Source organism: Hypomesus transpacificus, unplaced genomic scaffold (assembly GCF_021917145.1).
Source record: "Hypomesus transpacificus isolate Combined female unplaced genomic scaffold, fHypTra1 scaffold_31, whole genome shotgun sequence".
Lineage (NCBI taxonomy): Eukaryota > Metazoa > Chordata > Actinopteri > Osmeriformes > Osmeridae > Hypomesus > Hypomesus transpacificus.
Genome location: NW_025813837.1, coordinates 2,211,075 through 2,233,970, shown reverse-complemented (window position 1 = coordinate 2,233,970; position 22,896 = coordinate 2,211,075). Strand labels below are relative to the sequence as shown.

Genomic DNA, 22,896 nt, shown 5'->3' with positions numbered 1-22,896 from the left:
AACCAGACCAACAAGATGATGGATCACTTTGACTGATTGGCAGAACTAACTCTGAGAACCATTCAATCGCTCCACCATTGTTCTTAATGCCTGCCTTTCTTTTTCTCTCCTCATTTTCCCCCTCAGATGCAAACAGTTGACCTATCAAGAGGACCTCCCTCAGATTGCGGTTGTGTTCATCTTCGTGAACGAGGCTCTCTCGGTCATCCTGCGGTCGGTGCACAGCGTGGTCAACCGCACCCCAGCCCACCTCCTCAAGGAAATCATCCTGGTAGATGACAACAGTGACAATGGTGAGACATGTTTTTTTCCCCATAAAACTCACCCCTACTCTTGACTTTTACGGCCTGGTTACGTTCTCCTGTACTCTACCTCCCCCAGCCCCTGATCCCACTGTGCATCGTTGTCTAAGTGTGGGAGAGGAGTTTAGTCTGTTACACGTGGCAACGTGTCAGATCAGCAAGCTTAACCTGATTACCAGGGCTCTTTAACGTAAGACAAAGATTTCTGCACACATAAACAGTCTGTGTGTGTGTGAGTGCGTGGGTGTGTACCCCAACGCGAGCTCAGCGACACGAGGAAGGTACCAGTCACGAGGAGGAAAGAGAAGGGTGTCGGAGAGTATCAGGCCCTCTAGGGCCGTCTCCTCAACATGGTTACACCTTTATAAATAGCAACTGAAAAAAAAAAAGATGGAGGATCTGCTCCGTCCTCTGCTGAGACTCTGCGTACACCATCTCCACGGTAACGCAGGACGATGCCAAAGGAGAATTCAGGGAAGCTTCCACACCTGCATGGCCTGTGGCGTCCAAGCCTCCTTTTCCCAGAAGCCCGCCTGGTTCAGACGGGGAGACAATGAACTAGATTCCGGCTGACACTTGGCCCTCCATCACTTGGCACAGGGGCCTGGGCCTAGCAAATCAACACCCCCCCCACCTCCTCCTCCCCCTCCTCCGCTGGCGGAGAACAGAGGCGCATAAATAACATACTGAAAGAGGGCCGAGCGAGAGTCAACATTGGCACACGCTCCCTCTCCCTGTAGAGGGGCTGAAATAGGCAACTATTTAGAGCCAATGAGGAGGCAAAAATGGCAGCAGTTTGCCTGCACAGCAGAATCCGCTCCCTCGTCCACCCCCCCCCCCCCCCCCCCCCTTCCTTTTTTTTCTCAGGAGGCTTGTGATTGGTGATGGTAATTTGTGCGGATGCGTCCGCCGGCTCCTCGTACTGATATGACACTATTAACATGCAGGCTTGGCTACTTGACCTTTTCTGGCTGGCTATGGCCGTCTCTTCTCATTTGGAGCGAGGCTGGGTGACATGACTGGAGGTAGGGGCGAGGATCTCGTGAATAATGAATCCCCCTCTGAGGAAGCATGTTGGCCTTGTCTCCGTGACACATATCCTTCGCTGGGACCCGGAGTGACATTTATTGGTGGTTGAGAGGTTTATTTTCAGAGGCTCCACAGAGGGAGCCTGGCAGGATTCATACCGTCCTTGATGAGCTTCTGGTCAGTGTATCGTGTTGCAGTTGCAGCCCCGGCCACTGGGGGTACGCAGAAACAACGCAAGGAAATGCTCAATGGTCCTTTCGAATTCAGTACTCGTTAGCATGAGCTAACGATTCATGTAATGACAATTGGATCTATTAAACAGAGGCCATATTGAACACAGTGAAGATGCTGTAGAGAACTGGATCATTACTGGTCATTAAATATAACCACTCTCATTTAAACTCCTATTTTTTCAGTCTGAAGCCCTGCTGTACATATCTAACTGATAGAAGAAACTATCGAGTCATAACGACAATGCCAATGTATCCTGTCTTTATTCAATGTTCTTGCACCTTCCGAGGGCCGTGACGTGCACATAGCAACTCAGATGTATTTTAATTTGATAACATACATTAAACTGCACTGGTATCAGGAGCACATTTACATAAGAGTTGTCTTCAAACTTGATTAAATGTAAATTAAGTTCACTTCCTCTCCTCCTCACTCACCCAGTTTGAGTTCCCACAGTCCCCAACCTCATACGTGGATTCTAGCTCCCTACAGCATATGCCCAACACAGCAAAATGTCATATTCATAGTATGATAGATAGTTATTTATTATTTTCAGTGTTGCACTGCCAATCCCATAAAACAAATTCCTTGGTCCATAATTCCCTGGCCCAGTTGCTTTCCAACTTTCTATTTGTTTCCAGAGGATCAGAGAGAAGCCACACCCGTCTCTCCCCCAGCACAGGCCACACAATTACTGCACTGGGTTGGGTTTCATCCTTTTTTTTTGCTGCCTCAGTGTGTCCACAGTTCCCTGTCTGCTCACAAATCACACCCAGACACCTTGACCCCAGATGCCTCAATGCAAAGACTCCCAGCACACAGACTAAGGCAGACACCTTACCTGGATCTGGAATATACCCGGTTGAATAATGTAGCCTGTAAATTTGCTTGAGAAATAGGGGGTTCTTTCTCCCAACTCTTATTTCATGAATAACTTTGAGTCTGACTTGAACTCAGAACTACAACTCCCACTCCGAAAGCCAACATGTACTGTGTTAGAAAGGCAGAGATTCAGGCGTTGTTTTTCTTCTTGTAGTAGATTAATGGCTACAAGCCCTTTGTCGGGTCTCGGCAATGATTTAGTTCTGAAGCTGCACTTGCTTGGAAAGTGCCATTGTTCTCCCCCCACATTCAAAAGTAGAGCACTTAGCATCCTGGAGGGAACAACCTCAAAATATCATCCATCCTCCACAAATTGAAACTCATGGAACTCGTTGTTTACAGCCAACGGTGTGTTTTCTGTAAATAAAGCCAGAAGCCTCATTCTTGAGTTTAAAAAGGAGAAAATCTTGACGGTGCAGAATGAATAAGGTCAGCCGTGTTCTGCGCTACATGGCCCAGTTGGAAATCATTTGATATGTCGTAACAGGTCTTTGTTGTTGTTTTCTGTTCGATTTTACTTTCTGTTTACTTCACCCTTCTGTTTTTCTTTTTTACAGTTGATCTGAAGTTCAACCTAGAACAGTATGTGAACAAGCGCTACCCAGGCCTGGTAAAGATTGTGCGGAACAGTAAGAGAGAGGGCCTCATCAGAGCCAGGATCCACGGCTGGAACGCGGCCACGGCGGCAGTTGTGGGGTTTTTCGACGCTCATGTGGAGTTCAACACTGCCTGGTGAGTACAGCTCCGGTCTCTTTTAACAAGATATACCCTATCTCTCCTTTTCGCTTTGCGGTGGTTCCTCTTTTGCATGGATTGGGAGTAGATTCATCATTATCCATGACACATGCTCGTTTGTGTAAAACAGTTTAATAAAGTGCCAGCCGTGCAGTGCACGGACATAACGACCTTAGACGGCACATTTCTGTGGGGAAATGACCCCCGCCTCCCTCAATTCCCAGCCTACCCTGGGGCTCCACTGCTGGTCTACTACTCTTTAACTGTGAATGATAATCAGTCCAACGTCTAGGAGAGACATTGTGGTTGAGATTACACTCGCTAGTTACCGGCATCCCACGTCAACATAAGCCAATTCCAAACACGCTTGTTTGCTGAAAGACAATTAAAGTCGCGAAAAAGTCTAATGTTGTGTTTGCCACATTGTTTTCCCCCAGGCTGCGAGCTTCTAAGCGTTATGAAATTACTTTGGGGGGTCTCAGCCCAATGTCTGTGTGACTCTCACATTTACCACCAAACAAATCACTCAGGCGCTTGTAATTGGCACCTAATTTGAGCCTGTCATTCTGTTGGCTTTTGAAGACGGAAGGTTCTTCGTTCCTTGCCTGGCCGAGGGGGAGGAAGGGGGAGAGGGGGGACGGGGGGAAGGGGGGAGTTAGAGAAACATTTGGATTATAAATTGTCTCGCTTCCTCTTCTGCAGTAGCTCAACCACCTACAGGGCTCTGCCACGGCATCAGGCTTAGCACCAACACAGAGACGTTTACTGAAATATGATTATTATTGTGACTTACAGTGGCAACAGATAGGGCACCAGATGACATCAAGATCAAAGCTGTAAAGGTCTCTGCCCTTGTTGGTCAAATGCAAGGTCATGCCTAAAAACTGTGAACACGGGTAGTCTGTTTGAATCAGATTGGACAGTTTGTTACTTGTCCCTTTGACCCCTAATGCCTCACGTACAGTTTCTAGATCCTCCCTCCGGGGGGTCATTAGTCGGGCCTAATGCAACACTTCAAACCCAGACTCTGCCACTGCCTACTCCACTTTGGGGCAGGGAAGTATCCGGACGGGGGTAGCTGATGATAATTGATACCTTGGTGGTTCCGTCATCTGTGCCTCCATCTGTTCCTTTTCAAATATGGACGTGCTTTCTGCCCCCTCGACAACCCCTTCAGCGCAAGGGAAAGTGCTCTCTGTTAGATGTCGTCGTTGTCCCCCCCCCCGCACACCCCACTCCCTTCCTGTTTTACATGCCACTTTCTCTCCGCATTTCCTTTCGAGTTGATTTACCTGTCGCCGCGAGTCACGCGCTCTTCACAGGCGTTCTTGCGTAAGCTGGCTCCTTTGTTCAGTGCAACCTCGCGCTTGTTTGACATCAGGACGCATTAGGAAGATCCACACACGGGGAACTCCACCCGTGGCCCTCCGTCCTGGCCACTTCCCCAGAGTAGGCGGCAGGAAGATATGGCCGAGGGAAAGCTCCTTAACGACACTGCGTTTGGCGTTCGGTTTTCGGTGTCGCGTTTGCGTGGGCGTGAGTTTGTTTAAGCCTGTGCATGAGCACGCTTTGGTTATGCAGCGCTTTTATTGAGATAGCCTAGTTCTGCAGTGTAGCCCAAGGTGCAGGTATACTGTATGCCCATTTGTTACAGCAAGTGAGGCAACCCATCCATCCTCATACGATTATGCACTATGGCACATACACTGATAAGTGAGATGGATGGTTCCTCTGGAGGGAGGCACGAGGCCCACACAAACGACCTTGGGGGAACTGTCAGAGTATGCAGGACGCCAGGACACAGAGCCAGGAAAAGCAAGCCAACGTCTGACATCACGTGTGTTGAGTTGGCATTGTTTTCCTTAGCGTATACATCACCAGAAGAGAATGGAATGAAATTATCCTCTTTTGGACCGTCTTTTGATATTTCTCTTGGGCATATTATATACTCATTGAGAGTCTTTTAATCGTTTTTAAGAGTTTTGCATCTGGGGAACAGCTGGGTTGAATTTTAATGATTTGAATTCGAATTTGTTATCATATAGATGTACTCTATCCATTATCTCTTAAGGCAGCATGCATCCTTACAAATCCCATGAAAAGGTGCATCCATTCACTGTGGCTAGTGCCACAGCGGTGCTAAGCTACATTACAATATCTCTGTTCTGAGACATGGAACATGGAATGGAAAGATGCAGTAATGAGCATCTCTGCCTCTTGATTGGTTATTCATGATTAATGATGATCATTAGCAGAGTGCTTGTTACATTTGTGTGGGATGATAAGTGTCCATCTATCCACAAGGGCTAGTGAAATACGCAACGGTTCAGAATGTCAGTACATTGATAACTCCAACACATAACACTTTTACACCGGTAGTGGAAACTCTGAGGAAACAAACTCTCCAAACAATTATCTCTTAATGGTTTTTAATGCTGTAATAAAAAAAAACGGATAAATCTTGAATCCTTCTTAATGGATATCGGGAGCATTGCCTTTTACAGATGCAGAACAATTGCTAGAAAAGCTACGTTGAAAAGAGCTAAGCATGTCTGGTCATTGACGTGCTTCGAAACATTTCCTTCACGGAGACAAGTCATGGCTCAGTGTTTCCATTTTGGAAAAGTGGTCGACATCCCAAAACACAGACATGCCATTTAGGCTACCTCTACACCTCTCACACATCCCCCTTTATGAAAAGTAAAATGGTTGAAAAAAATCTAACATTTGGTCTAACATTTGATAAAAACGTTTCTTGGTTCTAAAAATGTACATTTCAGCCAAATGTTTGTTTCAAAGCATCTTACGCTTAACACTTGCTATTCAGAGAAACAGCCCTAAAGACCAGTATTTGACTCACAGGATGATGCATACAGTTTTAATGTTCCTGAAAAAGCCTAGAGGCATAGGAGGCTGAGATTACTTTCACAGCTGCACACACAGCCTCTCTCTAACATACAGATGTGTGTGAGCTTGCACATCAAATCTCATGTTGTATCATTTGCTCCTAAACCGAAGCCACTGCATGTCAATAAAATCCTACCACTTTCTGCATGGAAAACTTGCATGTTCAGATACATTTCGCCCCCAAAAAGGAATTGAAAATCCCATTTTAGGTACTTGGGGTCCTGTCTTTCTTTGGCATGGTAGTGAAAGAAACTAGATCCCATTATCTGATAAATGTGTGTTTGAGAAACGTTTCCAGTTCAAGATGTGTCACACAAGAATCCCATTAATCTGGAAAATATTGGCTTGTAATCTCAAAGGCCTTGCTAGACTCTGTGCAAAGGACAAAGGTAGGGCAGATAGGGAAGGCCCCACCGAAGACGGCGGTTAGGAGTCAAATACACAGAAATTGAGATTTGCGAGATGTTGATCCAGATATATGACGGCCAGTTAGTTAACACACGCCTGTTTGCTCTGGTGGCGATGAAACTTGCTCCTATCATATTAGAGTGACACAATCTTCCAATACTCTGATTTATCCGAATCACAGAGCTGAGATTTCTTACCCAGTGCAGTAATGAGATACAAGTCTAGCAGACCTAATGGTAAGACCCACTATCACTACAGATTCACGCCATTGTGTGTCACAGCTGAAGAGGAAAAATATTATTTGAATATGAAATCTTATTGAATTTGGACAGATGTGGGTGGCTAACCCATCTGGTGGTGTGCATACAGAATGAAGGGGGAAATGACAGGGGCTCATCAGTCACCCCGGATCCCTCCCCGTGTCTCTGCTCCTCTGGACGTTTTCATCAACATGGCCCCCCTAAGAGAGAGCCTGCCTGGGGGGGGCGTGTGCTGCTAGCTTCCTCGCGGCCAGGCTAAGCTATCAAGGCCAGGGAAAGGAATGCCTGGAGTGTTGGGGTGTGTATGTGTGGGATAGGGGTGGAGGATGAGGGTGGAGGGGGGAGAAGGGGGCTCAAGGTTAGGGGATACGTATGGCATCCGGGTTGAAATACACAAGGCATACTCAGTCATCCGTGTTAAAGCAGATAAACCCAAGCAAGCTGAGAGGATAGGCAGCCATTCTCTGACTGAAAAACTTGTTGGTACGGGGGAGAGCAGAGAAACCTCTCGGTCAAAGCCTCGTAAATCGGATTTGTCAACCAAGACCAACACACAGTACGGTGGACCCACACCAACTTTCTAATGACAGACTATTCAGGCTGACATTCTGCCACGTTTTTTTTTATTTATCACAGTCATTATACCTTCAAAGTGGGGTAAGACATCGACCTTGCATAAGCCAATCATTTGGAATGAGACCCAGAGTTATTTTTACAATACCTTCAGCGTTATTAAATGATGGCTTTTTTTCCTATGTGTCGCGTCAGTCAGGTTTCTTAACTGGAAAACTCATTTGAAGCTCCACTTGTTGCTTTACTTATGCTGCTTATAGGAGATGAAAGGTTGTACATTTTAAAGACGTGGAGAAAAGGAGTTTCGGATACAAAGACAGTGTATAGAGTAAAATAGTTAAAAAGTAACATTTGAGACTTGAGTAAGTTGAAAGGGAAAGAGATAATAGTTGTCCTTAAATTATATTTTTATCTCCAGCACTCATTCGGAGGTTCCAATTTGCAGTCTCCTATTTAGATGGGATACCAAACAATGTAGCTACTGTATTAAAATTATGAGAGGTAGCTATAGCTACATATGTATGCTACGTGTTCGTAGTCACCACCATGCAAACACTCTCTCACACACACACACACACACACCAGACATACATGCACGCCAGAGGCTGTCAATAACAGTGGGAATATTGACATTGACACCACTTCCTATTTACAGTAGCCTCATAAAAGTATCAGCATTCATGCCTGAGGCCAAAAGGAGTGGAAGAAAAACAAAGCTAAACTCCACTCTGTGGCCTAGACCTCCAATAACCAAGGGACACAGGCAGGATGATCTGCTCTCCGCTTGACGTACTCTGAGAGAGAATGTGCCAAGCGGAGCACGCCTGGAGCAAGAGCCAGTGTTGACGGGCGTGACAGGCTCGTGGTGGCTGACAGTCTGGGCACATGAGCCGTAGTGGCTCGTTTCCCCCCGAGAATTGGTTTTTATCTATCTGTTTATTTCCCCCCTCACTCTACCACTCTAAGACACTCCCAAGTCTCACGCCCCCCCCGGCATCCCACAGTGTGACGCTACGACGCGACGTTCGCAGAGAACACCCGGATAACATCTCAACCTCCTTCTTCCAAAGGGCCGAGCCCGTTCTGAGCAGAATAAAGGACGACCACCGACGGATCATTCTCCCGACCATCGACAACATCAAGTACAACACGTTTGAGGTGCAGCAGTACGCCAACAGTGCTCACGGCTACAACTGGGGCCTCTGGTGCATGTACATCCGCCCCCCGCAGGAGTGGCTGGACAAGGGAGACGAGACGGCACCCATCAGGTGAGCTTCCGCCCCCCCCCCCCCCCCCCCCCCCCCCCCCCCCCCCCCAACACCACCACCGTCCGCTCCATTATAGATGAGGACGTTTGAAATATGGATAGGGACGGACCCGGCTTATGACTTATTCATGTTCCGACCTGTCAAACCCCGAACTTGATGGGTGTGTGTGCTGGCTGAAAGACATGAGTCAACAGTTCTATGAAAAAGTGTCTAATTACCTGATGAATATGTTAATTTATATGCCAGCCTGTACACATGAGACCACTGCGATGAAATGTCATTAGTGTTATTGCATATCGTTTACGGTACCACATACAGAATGTTAAGTCCACACACTGGTGTGCTGTAGATGACCTTTAACATGTCAAATCCTAGAATAAATGGGGGGTGGCTATTGTAATGTACGTTCAGGTAAATCATGTTTTCCATCATTTTGAGATGTTCTTGATTATTATGCGGTATCATATTTCACAGAAATGGACACATATTTCTCTCGACAGCTGTTTGGTTCCGGCAAGGTCATGGCAACATATTTCCTGGAGAGACAAGCAGCAGTATGATCATATTCATAATTCATAAACCTGTTGCCTGACGACTGGATGTGACTGCTCAACTTATGGGACACATTTCTTTTTTTTTGTTTGGGCTTGAAAGAGTACAAGCTCTCGATTGAAATTTCACAAAGTGTCAGGAGCCAACCAATAGGGACGTCCACACGAGCATTCTACTCTGAGGAAGACTTCAACGAGAGCGATAACTTAGCTACAAGCACACACCCCTTTGCTCATCACTAGCCAGAGTAACTGTATCTGACATTCAAATACACCATACTTACGTCCGCTTAAAACAGGCGTCTCCTTCCCACACGGAGGTGTTCTTCCTATTTCTTCCAACAAATCCTCATCCAAGTCAGGTAGAGTCGGAAAAACCGCAAAAAAAAATGAGCGCCACTGAGGAATGAGTGCCGTGGTGCTGTTTGCAGTCTCATTATTGACACTTTGCTGGAAATGGACAGAGCGCCTCAAGGGGCATTTGGAGTGTGTCGGCTGTTTGAAGATCCCTATTGGAAATCATTCCTGCCCTTGTTTCCTCAAGCTTTCTGCCCATCAACAATAGAAGGCCACGGCTGTTTAAAGCCCAGACTGAAGCCTGCTCTGTCGGTTGTCTCGCCACCATGAATAAAAATACGATTGTGTCTGGGTTTTTTCCCCCCAAGATAAAGGGATGAAAGTGCCAGAAATCTGAGGAGTTCCAAGCAGGGGTGCATAGCACCATAGCACCATAGCACCATGCACACATAGGGGGATTGAATCTGTCTGTTGACAAAGAGAACCATTTTGGCAGCTACCGAGTGCTTGTCCGGGGTGACCATGCGTTTTTTTTTAGGTTAGATTTATCCATGCTGAAGTTGTGCTTTTAGTGTGGCTGCATTTTTTGTGCGTGTGGGGAATTGTGTGTGTGTGTGAATATGTGGGTGTGTGTGTGTGTGTGTGTGTGTGTGTGTGGATGTGTGTGTGTGTGACTACGTGGGTATGTGTGTGTGTGTGTATGGATGTGTGGTTGTGTGGTTGTGTCTGAGTGCTTGTTTACCTTTGTGCATTTTTATCTCATTGGCCTCTAAATACCGCTTAAACAGAACTGCAGGCACACACAATTATTATGACCTAGAAGCCAAATACAAACAATATCATAATTATAACTTGCCCTAACCTAAACAATCTTTCTTTTGATCACATTTTACTTCACAGTTTAAGTGGTGTCAATGGATCACTGCTTAGTTTCTAAAATGTCCAGTTTTTTCCTCTAACTATTCCTTCAAGGGGCATATAAAGTGGCCTCAAAACACTTCCTACTATGCCTTGACTTAATGTATGCTATCCTTGCTGCAGGCTCCACACTGCATCACATAGCAGCTGTCTAACTGACTCAAAAGTGCCTTTTAACTCTAATTCATCACATAGTTCACTTATATTTGAATATACTGGTCTCTAACTATTTTTTCCCAACATCCCTAGGCATTTTTTTTCTGCCATGGCTAAACCCATTAAAAGCAGGCCTGGGGTAGAAGAGGCCTGGAATTAAACAAGGTCTTCGGAGACCTTGAGAGAACAGACTGGTGTTGAGTGGCACATTCTCCCCAGGCCATCACAGTCCTGCTCTGCCTGTGTCTTCTCTTAGGGGCAGCTCTCTGCTTCCCCGAGTCATCTATATTTACTAGAGGACGTCTGCGCTAGCTCACAGCTGCCGCTTACCCCGTTTCTGCAAACAATAACACTAATAAAATGCCCCGCTCTTCTTCTAGAACGCCCGCCATGATTGGCTGCTCCTTTGTGGTGGACAGGGAATACTTCGGAGAGATTGGCTTGCTTGATCCTGGGATGGAAGTCTATGGGGCAGAGAACATCGAACTGGGCATGCGGGTGAGTACTGGAATGCCTCTAAAGCTCTGTCTCCCTGGTAACAAAACGCTAAACAACTAGGAGTAACTACTTTTGTGCTGTAGTTTACTGTAGACTCGCAGAACTTCTTTTTGAAAAAGTTCTCACTGGTGAAAGACATATCTGGGAGCAGTGCCGAAGGGAAAGTTGGATTTTTAAATGAAGGTTTGAGCTGTGGTTGCCAAGTGAAAAGACTAGTGTGGAGAATTACAAAAGCAGCAATTACAAATCCAATATCAGGTGGGAGGAGGAGCATTCAGTGGAATAGTCCAGGTGGAAATAAGGATTCAGAGAATGTTATATACAAGCTTTAGAATGACTTTTTTAATGTAAAAACGACAAAAAAACATGTTTTCAAGCCTAAGGGCTACATCTTAAGAAACAAAACCCAGAGGCGCCAACAGAGCGGCATTTAAACTTTCTAATGTTAGAAATGTGATTCTTAGATGGCCGGGGAAAACCTTAATGCACATCTTCAGTCAACCCAAATGCGTTAAAGCTGGTATATACGGAAAATGTAAATCTCTTTGCCGCGGCTTTGAGTTAAATTTAACGCTTGGTGTGAGCGGAGAGGCTTGGTGAAGAATTGGCTAGCGTTTAAATTCAGAAAATGTTTCTCTCCAGTCAAGTGGAACCACTCTTAAATCTAGACTCACTCTTGGCTTATTGGAAATGAGAAATGCTTGAAAGATCCCACCTTCATTGGCCCTTGTCGTCACATCCATTTTCGAATCTTGAGACGACTTTAAAGGCACTTCAGAACGGGTTTCCTTGCGTTTGAAAAGCTCTTCTGAACATACGAAGGCGTAGGTCAGGATTTATAGATTGCGTCAACCCTTTATGGTTTCAGCAGACGTTTATAGCGGGTGATGACTGTTTCAATGCCCTCATAACTCCAAATGGACTAGGCTAACGCTGCTTCAATAGCGCAGATTTTCCAGTTAATAAGACACATGCATTCACTTTGCAATTGTGTCTCAACATTGCTGATTAGGCTACCAGCAAACAAAACACTTTCTTATTGATGCTATTGGTCATTGTATAATGTGATGTGTTCCAGCACTAACTGTTGTTTTCAAGGTTAGAATAGGTTTTCTCATTCATTAGGCCTGCTGATGGTTAACTAACCGTGTCGCTGTGGGTTCTGAAGGAAATGAAGCTGAGTTCAGACGAAACCTATTGAAATGTGGTTTTCTCAGTCTGCCAACTTACAGTGTCGCAAAGAACTGAACAGTTTAGACACTTTGGTTGTCCGAGAAGTAGCGTAGGACACGAGAGGGTCTGACATTTGCACAATCAAAAAAACATCCCCAACGACAGCATAACGTGTCTGCCTATGAACACATCAGCTGCTCAAATGCTGCCTCCCTATACAATTATAACTGCGAATGAAAAAGTACACATCACAAAGCTAGCTATTCAGCAAATGCAGCACATACAATACCCACTAAGAATAGCCCTAGTTGTCAGTTTGACCATTAACACAGCACAGGTGTTAATGGAATAGAGATCGAGCCTGGTGGTAGATAAGGGCAATCATTTCCCTGAGGTTACCCTGTCTGAGGCTGCTCATTGTGGGGCATGCAAGGAGCGGCCATTTGGGAGAGGTTTGATTGACAGGAACATGTTTAACAATTAGCCACTGTGGCTCTATGTAGCACTGCCCTGGCCCATTTCTCTGTGGATCTCTAAGAAAAGCACAGTTCACATATGAAGGTTAGAGCTTCTGTATAATTTACTGTGCGTTCTGCCGTTCTGTACAGCTTTGTGTAGAAGGCTTGTCTCGGCACCCAGGCCCTGGCCTCTTTAAGTATGAAGGAGGTTAAGATGTGCAGGGAAAAGGTGCTTCTCTGACAGCCGTGCAGCGCAGTAGTGTCGATTGTGATGCAGTCAGAGGAATAATGTCACTGGAGAGGATTCGCATTGGAGAAACCATGGAACTTCTTGTCAGAGGTATTCATGTGTAGAATTTTTTTGCGGGAAAGGCATGAGAGAAAACCCTTCAGCAGAGACGGATGCAGCTCTGAACCGCTGAGAGGGGACTGACATGCATCATCAAGGGTTTTCCTGAAAACAGGTTGGATGGTTTTATCACTTAGCAACCGCTTTTTTTTCTGCAAACAAAAACATTTTAAAGGTTTAAATGAATTGGACCTCCTGCAAAACCTGTTTTCATTCCTGAAGCCTAAAACACTGCTTACTACGAGGCTGAGTTTGCAAACGGGAAAATAATGCAGAGGAATGATAATGACACAGATGTCAATACATATTTTTATTGCTTCACGCATGCATTTGTCCATCGACTTATACTTTCCACCAAGCACTGAGGTTGGAAAGAAAGGTCTCCCCCCTTCCTCATACTCTGAGAGTAAAGTTTCTGGAGCCTGGGAGCAAAGAGAAGCAGACAAAGACTCCAGATCTGCTTGATTCTGTGTATCGCTTATCTATTTCGGCACGATGCAGAGAGCTTCACCCATCTGATAAGAAAGACAAATGAAGACAGTAACCAGATCATTATCAAAATGGGGAGCGAGGCTGGGGCGGCTCTGTCTGTTTCTCCAAGCCCTTTCCCACCTACGTCCACGGCAACAGGAAGTCACCTTGACACACGCCGCCGGACCCCCACCGTCCCCATGTTAGGCCTCCCGCCATCTGTGGTCGTCCTCACCCACCTCCAGCAGCCGTTTGGAACTCACCGCCAAGGCCTTTTCCATCACAGGATGGTTCTGCTCAGATGGGGTCAGATGGCTGAGCGGTTAGGGAGTCATGCTATTACTCAGAAGGTTGTTGGTTTCGATTCCCGGCCGTGCAAAATGACGTTGTGTCCTTGGGCAAGGCACTTCCCTCTTCTTGCCTCGGGGAGAATGTCCCTGCAGTTACTGTAAGTCGCTCTGGATAAGAGCGTCTGCTAAATGACTAAAAGAAAGAAAAAAAAAATTGCTGGTCACACTCAGAGCCCAACCCCTGCACTGCCTTCCAAACCATGGATTAAGAAGCAGGTGGAGGAATTGTGACGCCACCGCACCGTGACACAGTGCCGAAGGGAAACGTATAAAGAGACGCGCTTGATCCGTCGTGACGCTCGCAAAAAATGTATTCGCGGGGTCTGGGAGGAGAGCACTGTCGTGTAACGGCAGACCCGGGGTCTGCAGACGAGTTCTCCGGGATTCTATCCTAGTCTCCTCTTCCTCCAGCTCTCTCCGGAGCGCCTGAATGATGAATTCCCTGAGAATACAGTCCTTCACCAGAGGACGTGGGAGGAGGAGGGGGGGGTCTCCATTGATGGGTAGAGTGTTAGCCTGACAATGGGGGGATACCGTTCAGTATCGATCAAGCATTTGTCTTCTTCAGTGCATGCATTAATTATAGGGTCTTAATCAATCTCGAGAAGCTTAATGGACTTAGAGTTATATACTGATTTGTTCCTAACGGTTTTACCTCAGGCCAGTCAGGAGGATGAGGATAGAGTAGAGATATCCTGCACCATGTGGTGATAACGCTTATTATCAAATTATTTTTATGTTAAGTATGGACAATTCCGTCTTCTATTTTGTTTCGCCTTTAGTAGGTCCATATCAGCAATCTGCACAGCACCAGCAGCATCAGCAATCTGTCTGTCTAATTTATGCGGGGACAGATTGTGTTATGAATCCTCCCCGCCCCCCATACCCACCAAACAACAGCATGCAGCTTATTCTCAAGTCCTGGAAAATCCCTGAATGCCTTTTGGAGTTTACGAAGGGTTTGTGAGATCAGAACATAGGCTGCTGCCAAAGAGAACGAGAGCCTCTGTCTATCAGGACCCGAGGGACATGTAATTAGGCAGACTTGTCAGCTCACCTATTATCTGCACGAGTCATAAACTTCATTAAAGGGCCCCCTTTCAAGAGTGACTGCACTCGCAACTATCTTTAAACACACATTGACGAGGCAATTAAGATCATTTCAGAACTATTGTGTGTTTCACATCCCTCTGTCTTTGCAGAGCCTATTAAGCGACGGAAAAATGGTTCGGATAATTAGCATCAAACTCTCTCTGAAGACGGCTGTGCCAATAAGTTGGACAAACTTTCACAAGAAGCAGATGTTACAGTGGATCATTGTTCTCATTAACTTCAACAGCTTTTAGGTTAATTGCCTCTGTTTAAACTGTCAGACCTGGTTGTCAAAAGCAAAAGTTTGATTATGTAACTGAGCAAAACACCAGGGTTTTTGTTTGGGGGTGCAAACTTCACTCACCTTAATCCAGGTAGTATAAAAGGGAACACTCTTTTGAATGGAGCTTTGACAGTGGGCGTCGGAGTTCAAAGCTGTGCAGCTCTGCTGCATTCCTCGCTTCAGAACATGTCCTGGGTTGAACTGTACATTTTGTGGATGCGGTGGAGAAGAGCAGGAACATGATGGGAGGCTCTGGAGAGGATGCTAATACCCACAGCAGGATAAAGCCCTCAGCACACTCTGCTTTGAAACATCAGTCATCTCTAAGACATCCTCGTGGGGAGGGGGGGGGGGGGTTGGCAGGGGGGGGTGGACTGATTAACTGACACCAACATTCCTACAACAAACTACGATGCCACAGTCCCTTCGTCAGTCCCTCCCTCTTGGGTATTCAAGACGTTCAGAACGGCTTAGGAGAGGCGCTCTGTACTCCTAATTGTGCATTCACAGTGACTACTGTGTGTCACTCTGTTCTGAGAGCTGTATGATCCTCGCATTGAGAATAACGCTTCTGAACACCGGGCTTACTGTACCCTTGACTTGCACAAACAAGAATGGAGGTTGGATCGACTGATGCTCAGGCTGAGGTCGATAACAGAAGATTTCAGAAGGTTCTGGTGCTGGGAGTCGTTACTTGTTTGTTGTTTACCTATTCAGCTTTTATGGTATGCTGTTTGACACCATCCATTGTATACACTCCGAGAAAATGTGCCTTGTTTGTTTACAGACTGTTCTGTAAATAAAGGTTCTGCAGTACAAGTATTTATATTGTATAAGCTTCACTTTACATTGGAATGTTTTTGTCCTATGACAATACGTTTACATTTTATTCCTTTATCAGATGCTTTTATACAAAGCGACATGCAAACTGCAAACAGAAAGTAAGGCAAAAGATAAAGATTCAGAAGTGCAACATTATTCTGGCGGCCATGACTCTGTTAGCCATTTTGTTTGCCCCTTTCCACAGAACCTTATCAGCATTTCTGCATGTCATTTGTAAAGCGTGATAATACCAGTGCTTTGATTGCTATGTGTCAACACTGCTCAGCGGGGCTCTGAGATGAAATCATCCTTTAAAGCCACATGCTGTCACAGGGAATTCAACACAGTGAGGGCTGAGACAGTGCGACCACATCAGAGAGGGACTGTGCGGTTAACCCCTTTGTGTTTGAAATCAGTATTTGTTGGTTTTTCTTTTGAATCGAGCAAGCGTTTTAGATATTTGAATTCAAAGAGATATCCCTCGGGTGTGCAGGGTTCGAGAGAGGTGAACATATCAATTAAGAAGGCTCCACAGGCTCGGCTGGTTATCCCAAGCTTCTTTCTCCGTCTGCTAGAACAACCCTATGGATACAAGGCTGTCTTCGTTTAATTGCACAGATCTCTTCTCTGCTATACATTAGCAACTAGTCCCAGGTTTTGTGAGCGAAACCTTCTGTGGTTTTAAGGGATATGGCTGCCTAATGCCTTTAATCCAGGCAGGTCCATGTATTGCTGCACTGTGGCTTAAACTCAAAAGAATTGTCCCTAGTTGCGCACCATACATGTGGGCACTCGACAGCACTGTCTGCCAATGAGGTAAACAAGGAAATACTGGTTGGTCATGCTGGCTGTGGGCCCTAAGTTGGGACTGGGCTAGAAACAAGTTGTTTATGTGGTGACACACTCATAATATGTGAAAGTCTTGAGGTTTAGGTGATGGTCTGGTTCCTTTAACTGGGGATGGATTTGCTAGTGAGACTGGCAAACAGGCGCCAATACACAGCACACAAAGATACTGAAATGCACTTGACAAAACCTCGGATCCGTTATATCATTTGCAACGAAGGCAGTGTCGCAGTACATTTCAATAACTGCCAGTCAAGATACTGGAAAACATTGCCAATACCATATCCTTGGGGCTAGCTGCACGCCATATACAATAAAACACTCCGTAATATACTTGGTGTGAAAACCAATCAAAGGTGGCCTCAGGCCATGCTTGAGAGGATTGCCAATGGCTTGGCCAGGCATACGAAATAGCCGATATGCGTAGGGATGAACTGTGGGTGACCCTAGGCTCCTGTTCTAGACCCTGCTGACGACCCGCTACACTCAGGGAATAACTACCAGGCCATTTTCCATGCTGTCTGTCAAATCACTCAGCTGCCATGCTAGATGAGGCAGTCATATTAAATTCTGCAATGCTCCAGGCAACCTCAGATCATCCCAAACGGTATTCATGACCCAATACTCAGACCTCATATTCCGCTGCCTCCTCCTTCTATAGACGGGTGATAGATATGACTGGATGCATTTGTGAGTGTTATTTTCTGAGACCGTTAAGAAGCGGATATGAGAACTAGAGAGCCACAGGATGTGAAACAAAGGCACTGAGAGAAGCTTCTGTTTTGCCGACAAAGTGTAGAGAGTTCAATACGTTTTCCGGTTTTGAAAGGAAAGCTCTCGTCTTCCTTTCTCCTACGGGGGTGCATTCGCATTGATTTTTCAGTACAACAGTTCAGGTTCAAACCTGTTTATTGTGGCTAGTAGTTGGTTTGGGAGGGAGGTTTTTACAGTTATTTTCTGAATTCCCTGGAGGTTATCGCCACAAGGGTCCTGCTCCAGTTAACTAACTACTGTGGCTGTGGTGATGATCTGGTGAAAGAGCAATGTCATGGGCCTGCGGTTTATATCAGAATATAAAAACATCCTGCATATGGCAATGCAGTGTATGATATCTATTTTTGGCAGGGTTCCCATGCCAAAAATATTTGTTTGCTTGAAACCTGGCTTCAATAAAGATGAACAATAACAATACGAAATAATAACGCCCAGCTATGTTATGCCTGTGTTTTAAATGGACTGTGATGTGTCTCAAACCAATAATCATCATGAGTCCAACAGCCGTTAAGCTGCGACTGCAAAGCATTTGATTAATTCCATCCAAACGTGTCATAACTTGGCTTGACAGACCAGATGATCACACCTGCATCGAAATGATTGGCTGTGCTGGAACGAGAAGAGGAGAATGCGTTGCCGGGGCGAAGCTCGCTCAGCGTGTCATCCATGTGTTGTGTATCCCGCCCCAGCACCCCTCATCACAATCATCACATAATCATTATGCCTTTTGTGTCCGGGGGAAAAGAAGGCATTTGGTCTGATTTGTTTTGCTAATACTTCGGCTGAGGCCTCCGAAGATAGGAGGGAGTGACAGCGTGATAAGACAACCTGGAACGTGACATACATGAGAAGCCAGGAGTCTGCCGCGCGCCCACCTGTTTCCGCTCGGCATTACCGAGGCTGAAGCCGTCGCCCGTTGGAAAGGTCAGATCGCGGCTGATGATGCTCAAAGACGAACCCCCCGCCCCCCCCAGTCCCCACAGACTGCGTGTTCTGTGCCGCAGCCTGTTTAATCAAGACGATATTCCCCAGCCTCCGCCGTCGCGTGTTTTCCGACGAGTCCTTGGCGAGGTAATTTGCACTTTAGAACATCTTCACAATCACGCACACCCACACACCCAGGAACGCGGACAGTCTTAGTTAAGGAAAACATATGAGATTAATGTCACACACAGATAACGCCCGTCCTCATCAATAGACTGTTGGATATTCCAGTGAGAAAAACATCCCTTAAAGGAAATAAATGGTAACTCCAGCAATTCCTTGTCTGCAATCAACCGAGCTATCCCTTTGAGCTTTTAGGAATGGAATACCAACAGTGACTACCTTGTCACGTATCGCTTGTTATAGCTGATAGGCAACAGTGGCGAGTATTTCTGTCCGGATTAAAGATGGTGTTTGTATCTGGCAAATCCCTGCCATGATCCAGCTATTACTCTGGGGTGCACAATGGTGGCTTGGACTGGTAGGAGATGGGAATGACAAGCAACATCAACCATCCCACGAACACAGTGGAGCAATTTCAGATCGACAGATAAAACATCAAACAGCCCGCTAATGGAGAGAGTGCAGAGGGGAGCGCTCTGGCTAATTGAACTCTCTGTGCGCTAAGTGTTTTATCAACTCTTCTGATACACTGCTCACAGAGTGTCCAAACATGTCACATCCGAAGAGCTCAGGACTGTTTGAGCAGTCTCACTCGTGTGTTCCGTACCCCTTATCAGTGACAGTGGCAGGCTAGGCTGAAACATAACTCAGACCAACGGGAGGACCTACTCCAGAACATACTTCCTGATGGGCTTTCTTACCTTTCGGAAATGCGAACTTGAAAACATATTGATCCTCCGTGTGGTTGTGGCGCCGCTTGAAGCACTTGCAGAGCCACGACATGCCGTCCAGCCACTTGTGCTATAAGTATTGATTATGCAAGTGGCCGCCCATACAAACATGAGCTTTTGAAAGCAGCATCGATACCGCGTTTGTACATGTGTCCAGGTATGTAACGTGGCCACGCTCCATCACCAAGGTCTACGGGCCGGTGCTTGCCACTCCCTGGGCTCGAACACGCCACCTCTGAATTGCCAAGCGCGACCACTACCAGCTACGCCAACGAAAAGGTAGCTCTTCGTGGAAGCGGGAGGCCTGTTATATAATTGAGGAGTGACTTTTTCGTATTCACACCCGTTACAGATACACGGAGTGAAGTGGGAAAAATTCTCTGGACAGTTCTTCAAATGATCTATGAATGGACTGTATATGTACTGCATATAAACAGCACACTGTACATCTTCATCTTTCTTCTATCTTCTGGTTCTTTCTGTGAGACTAATCGAAAATGGTTGTGGACAAAATGGCCAGCGGTTGTTCATAAGATTAACACGGAATACACATTCGAACGAGACCAGAAAGAGAGGAAGGACTGCTTTAGACCGGATCAACACAGTTGACGCATTAAAAGAGGCTTTTAAGCTACTGAGGCTCACCAAACACAAGAGCAGCCAAGTGAGACGTAGCCGAGGGTGTGAAGTAATGGCCCTCCGCGAGGCCTCACCGCTTGGAACTGGATCAGAGGACCAACATTTCGAATGTCTTTTATTAACGTTCAATTAAACACACACTGGCATAAACACACCTCAGCGTAGCCGCACATGAGCAGTATGATAATAGAGCCTTGGATTAATATTTCATTGTTTTCACATTTCCATGAACGTGACACACTTTGCCATATGGCTTGGGGCTTAGTGACTCGAACATCTTGTCTCAGTTAATTTCGTAGACCTACTTCTCAGGAAGAATTTACACTGCTTGAGTTATTCGATTTGACTTACTGATTAGCAAGCTGACACGCAGCATCCAACAGCTGAAATGTTTACATCCCGATACGACAGAAAACATTATGGAGGGAGAGAAAAGTAGTATTTTGACAGTTATATGCTACCCTGTCGCTAAAGAGTGCGAGTACTGTTCTGTACCTGTGATATATACCATTCCCAGACCAGAAGTCAGTGATTGACACTGACACAAAGATCATGTTAACCACTTAGCCACAGTGCTACATTACATTTATATTTAGTCATTTAGCAGACACTTTTATCTAAAGTGACTTACAAAAGTGAGCTTTACAAAAGTGCATAGGTCAATGATCATGAACAACGAAATAGCTCCAAAAACATTGCGGGTTGACAAAACATAAAGCATACATTGAGAAAAGCAAATAAGTGCCGATGGGTGGAACCAGAAGAGCATGTCGTTAAACACATTTCAATTAAACAACATGATCCTCGAAAGTGCTAGAGTGTACATGGAGGAAAGCAAGCAAACAATATAATTCACAGCAAGTACAAGCAGTTAAATCAGTTACAACTAACCAACAAGTGCAGCGAGTCCCTCAATAAGTGTCATTGTGTTCCATCAGGAAATAATCTCACATCTGATCCAACAAATCTTTCTTAAGTACCGTTGTGCTCCCGGAACAAGTGCGTCTTTAGCCCTTTCTTGAAGGTGGAGAGACAGTCAGTATCTCTGATGGAGGTGGGGAGATGATTCCATCATCGGGGGGCCAGACAGGAGAAGAGCTTGGGCTGGGAGTGGGCGCTCTTGAGAGGTGGGACCACCAGACGGTTGTCCGAAGAAGACCGTAGGTGCCGGGTGGGAGGCTGGACTAGAGACTAACCACAGTGCTAACCACAGTACAACACTGCAAGAGCACCCATGTCAGCATATCCTGTTACTGTACGTTTTAAGAAGAGTTACTCGATATATCCTTGAAAATTATAATACCTCCGGCAGTCTTGCTGTTTTCAGACAGTTTGGAATGGCAGCTTGTGCTTATGGTGTTAGATAAACCTCAACCGCAATGGTTTCTCTTTCCACTCCCCTGCCTCGTACTGGGACTTGGGGCGTGTTCTGTTTTTAATGTGGAGCAGGCAGTATTACATTTGGGTTCAGAGGGATGTTAATGGTTGGAAACATCTGTTACGCATGGTGATTATGGTCATTAAAAGGCTCCTGTGTCTCTGACTGTCAGTATATAGCAACATATTAAGCTGCTCTCTCAGCTATAGATACTCTATAACTGCTTTTCGTTTCTAGTCCCAAGTTATTCTTTTGTTTAAGGAACTGTTGTTACTTTTAAGTTAAAGCGATGTTTGGATGTAATTTATTTGTGAAAATCCAATCATTTGTACGCCAGAGTAATCGTCACTCTTTTTCGCACCTGAGTGCGGGGTTTGTCACCGTCGAGCCACTGCATTTCTCGAGCCCTTAGTCAATCGATACTTTTTGCAGTGATGGACGTTTTCGCCAGGATGAGACGCGTTTACGGTCTATTTTTATACATTATCTCAGTGCCCACGTACACACTATTCAGGGATAGGGTGTCAGGGCCCCAGTTCGTCACAGACAGCTCTCCTGGGACACTCATATTTACGGGCCGTTCCTTAACAAACCTATTTCTCATCCTCCTTTTCTCCTCACTTCAGCAGAAACGAAGGAAGCGTAGCTCCTGATACCCGCGCCAAGCAAAACCAAACTGCACCTTCTTGTAAAACAAACAAGGAAGCTGCAAACAGGAAAACCCTTGTCGATACAAATGTTCTGTTCCATTAAAGCGGGACTAAACTTTGACTTAACAAGAGGCTTCTCACAAAGCGCATGCTTTGGTTGGTGTGGTTGTGGTTGTTGGCAACATTTGCGAATCAAAACACAACCTTGTTTGCATGTTAACTGTCTGTGCAGTCCGTACGGTTGCATCCAATGGATGCCGTCCTGTAAGCTGCCAAGGCATAAGAACAGCAGACCGGGCCTTTAAACAAGCTGTAGTCCTCACTCTAGGTTCCCCTACTCCCCCTCTCCCCCCCCAGGTGTGGCAGTGTGGAGGCAGCATGGAGGTGCTGTCCTGCTCCAGAGTGGCCCACATCGAACGCATCAAGAAGCCCTACAACAACGACATCGACTACTACGCCAAGAGGAACGCCCTGAGGGCGGCTGAGGTCTGGATGGACGACTACAAGTCCCACGTGTACATGGCCTGGAACATCCCCATGAACGTGAGTCCTCCCCTCTTCTCTCCCTCGCTCTCTCCTTTTCCCTCCCCTTTCTCCCTCTCCCCTTGAGGCCCAGGAGCTCCGCACACTTGTTCATTCAGACGAGCCGCCGTCTCTCCCCTCTCCCCCTGGAGACGGGAGTCGATGGATATTCAGAATTCAGATTTCATCCCAGTTGACCTTCAGGCGGGCCGGGCTGGTCGGCGGACGCCGGCTGG

General features: G+C 46.1%; 1 protein-coding gene across 1 annotated transcript in view; it reads left to right on the top strand.

The window, feature by feature from the left end:
• galnt9 (polypeptide N-acetylgalactosaminyltransferase 9) overlaps nucleotides 1–22,896 on the top strand; it is a 42,667-nt gene that overhangs the window by 12,739 nt on the left and 7,032 nt on the right. The window contains exons 3-7 of the mRNA XM_047015870.1: nucleotides 127–293; nucleotides 3,002–3,176; nucleotides 8,398–8,595; nucleotides 10,898–11,015; nucleotides 22,496–22,681. Coding sequence (XP_046871826.1) covers nucleotides 127–293; nucleotides 3,002–3,176; nucleotides 8,398–8,595; nucleotides 10,898–11,015; nucleotides 22,496–22,681 — 844 coding nt within the window. The remainder of the gene's footprint in view (nucleotides 1–126; nucleotides 294–3,001; nucleotides 3,177–8,397; nucleotides 8,596–10,897; nucleotides 11,016–22,495; nucleotides 22,682–22,896) is intronic.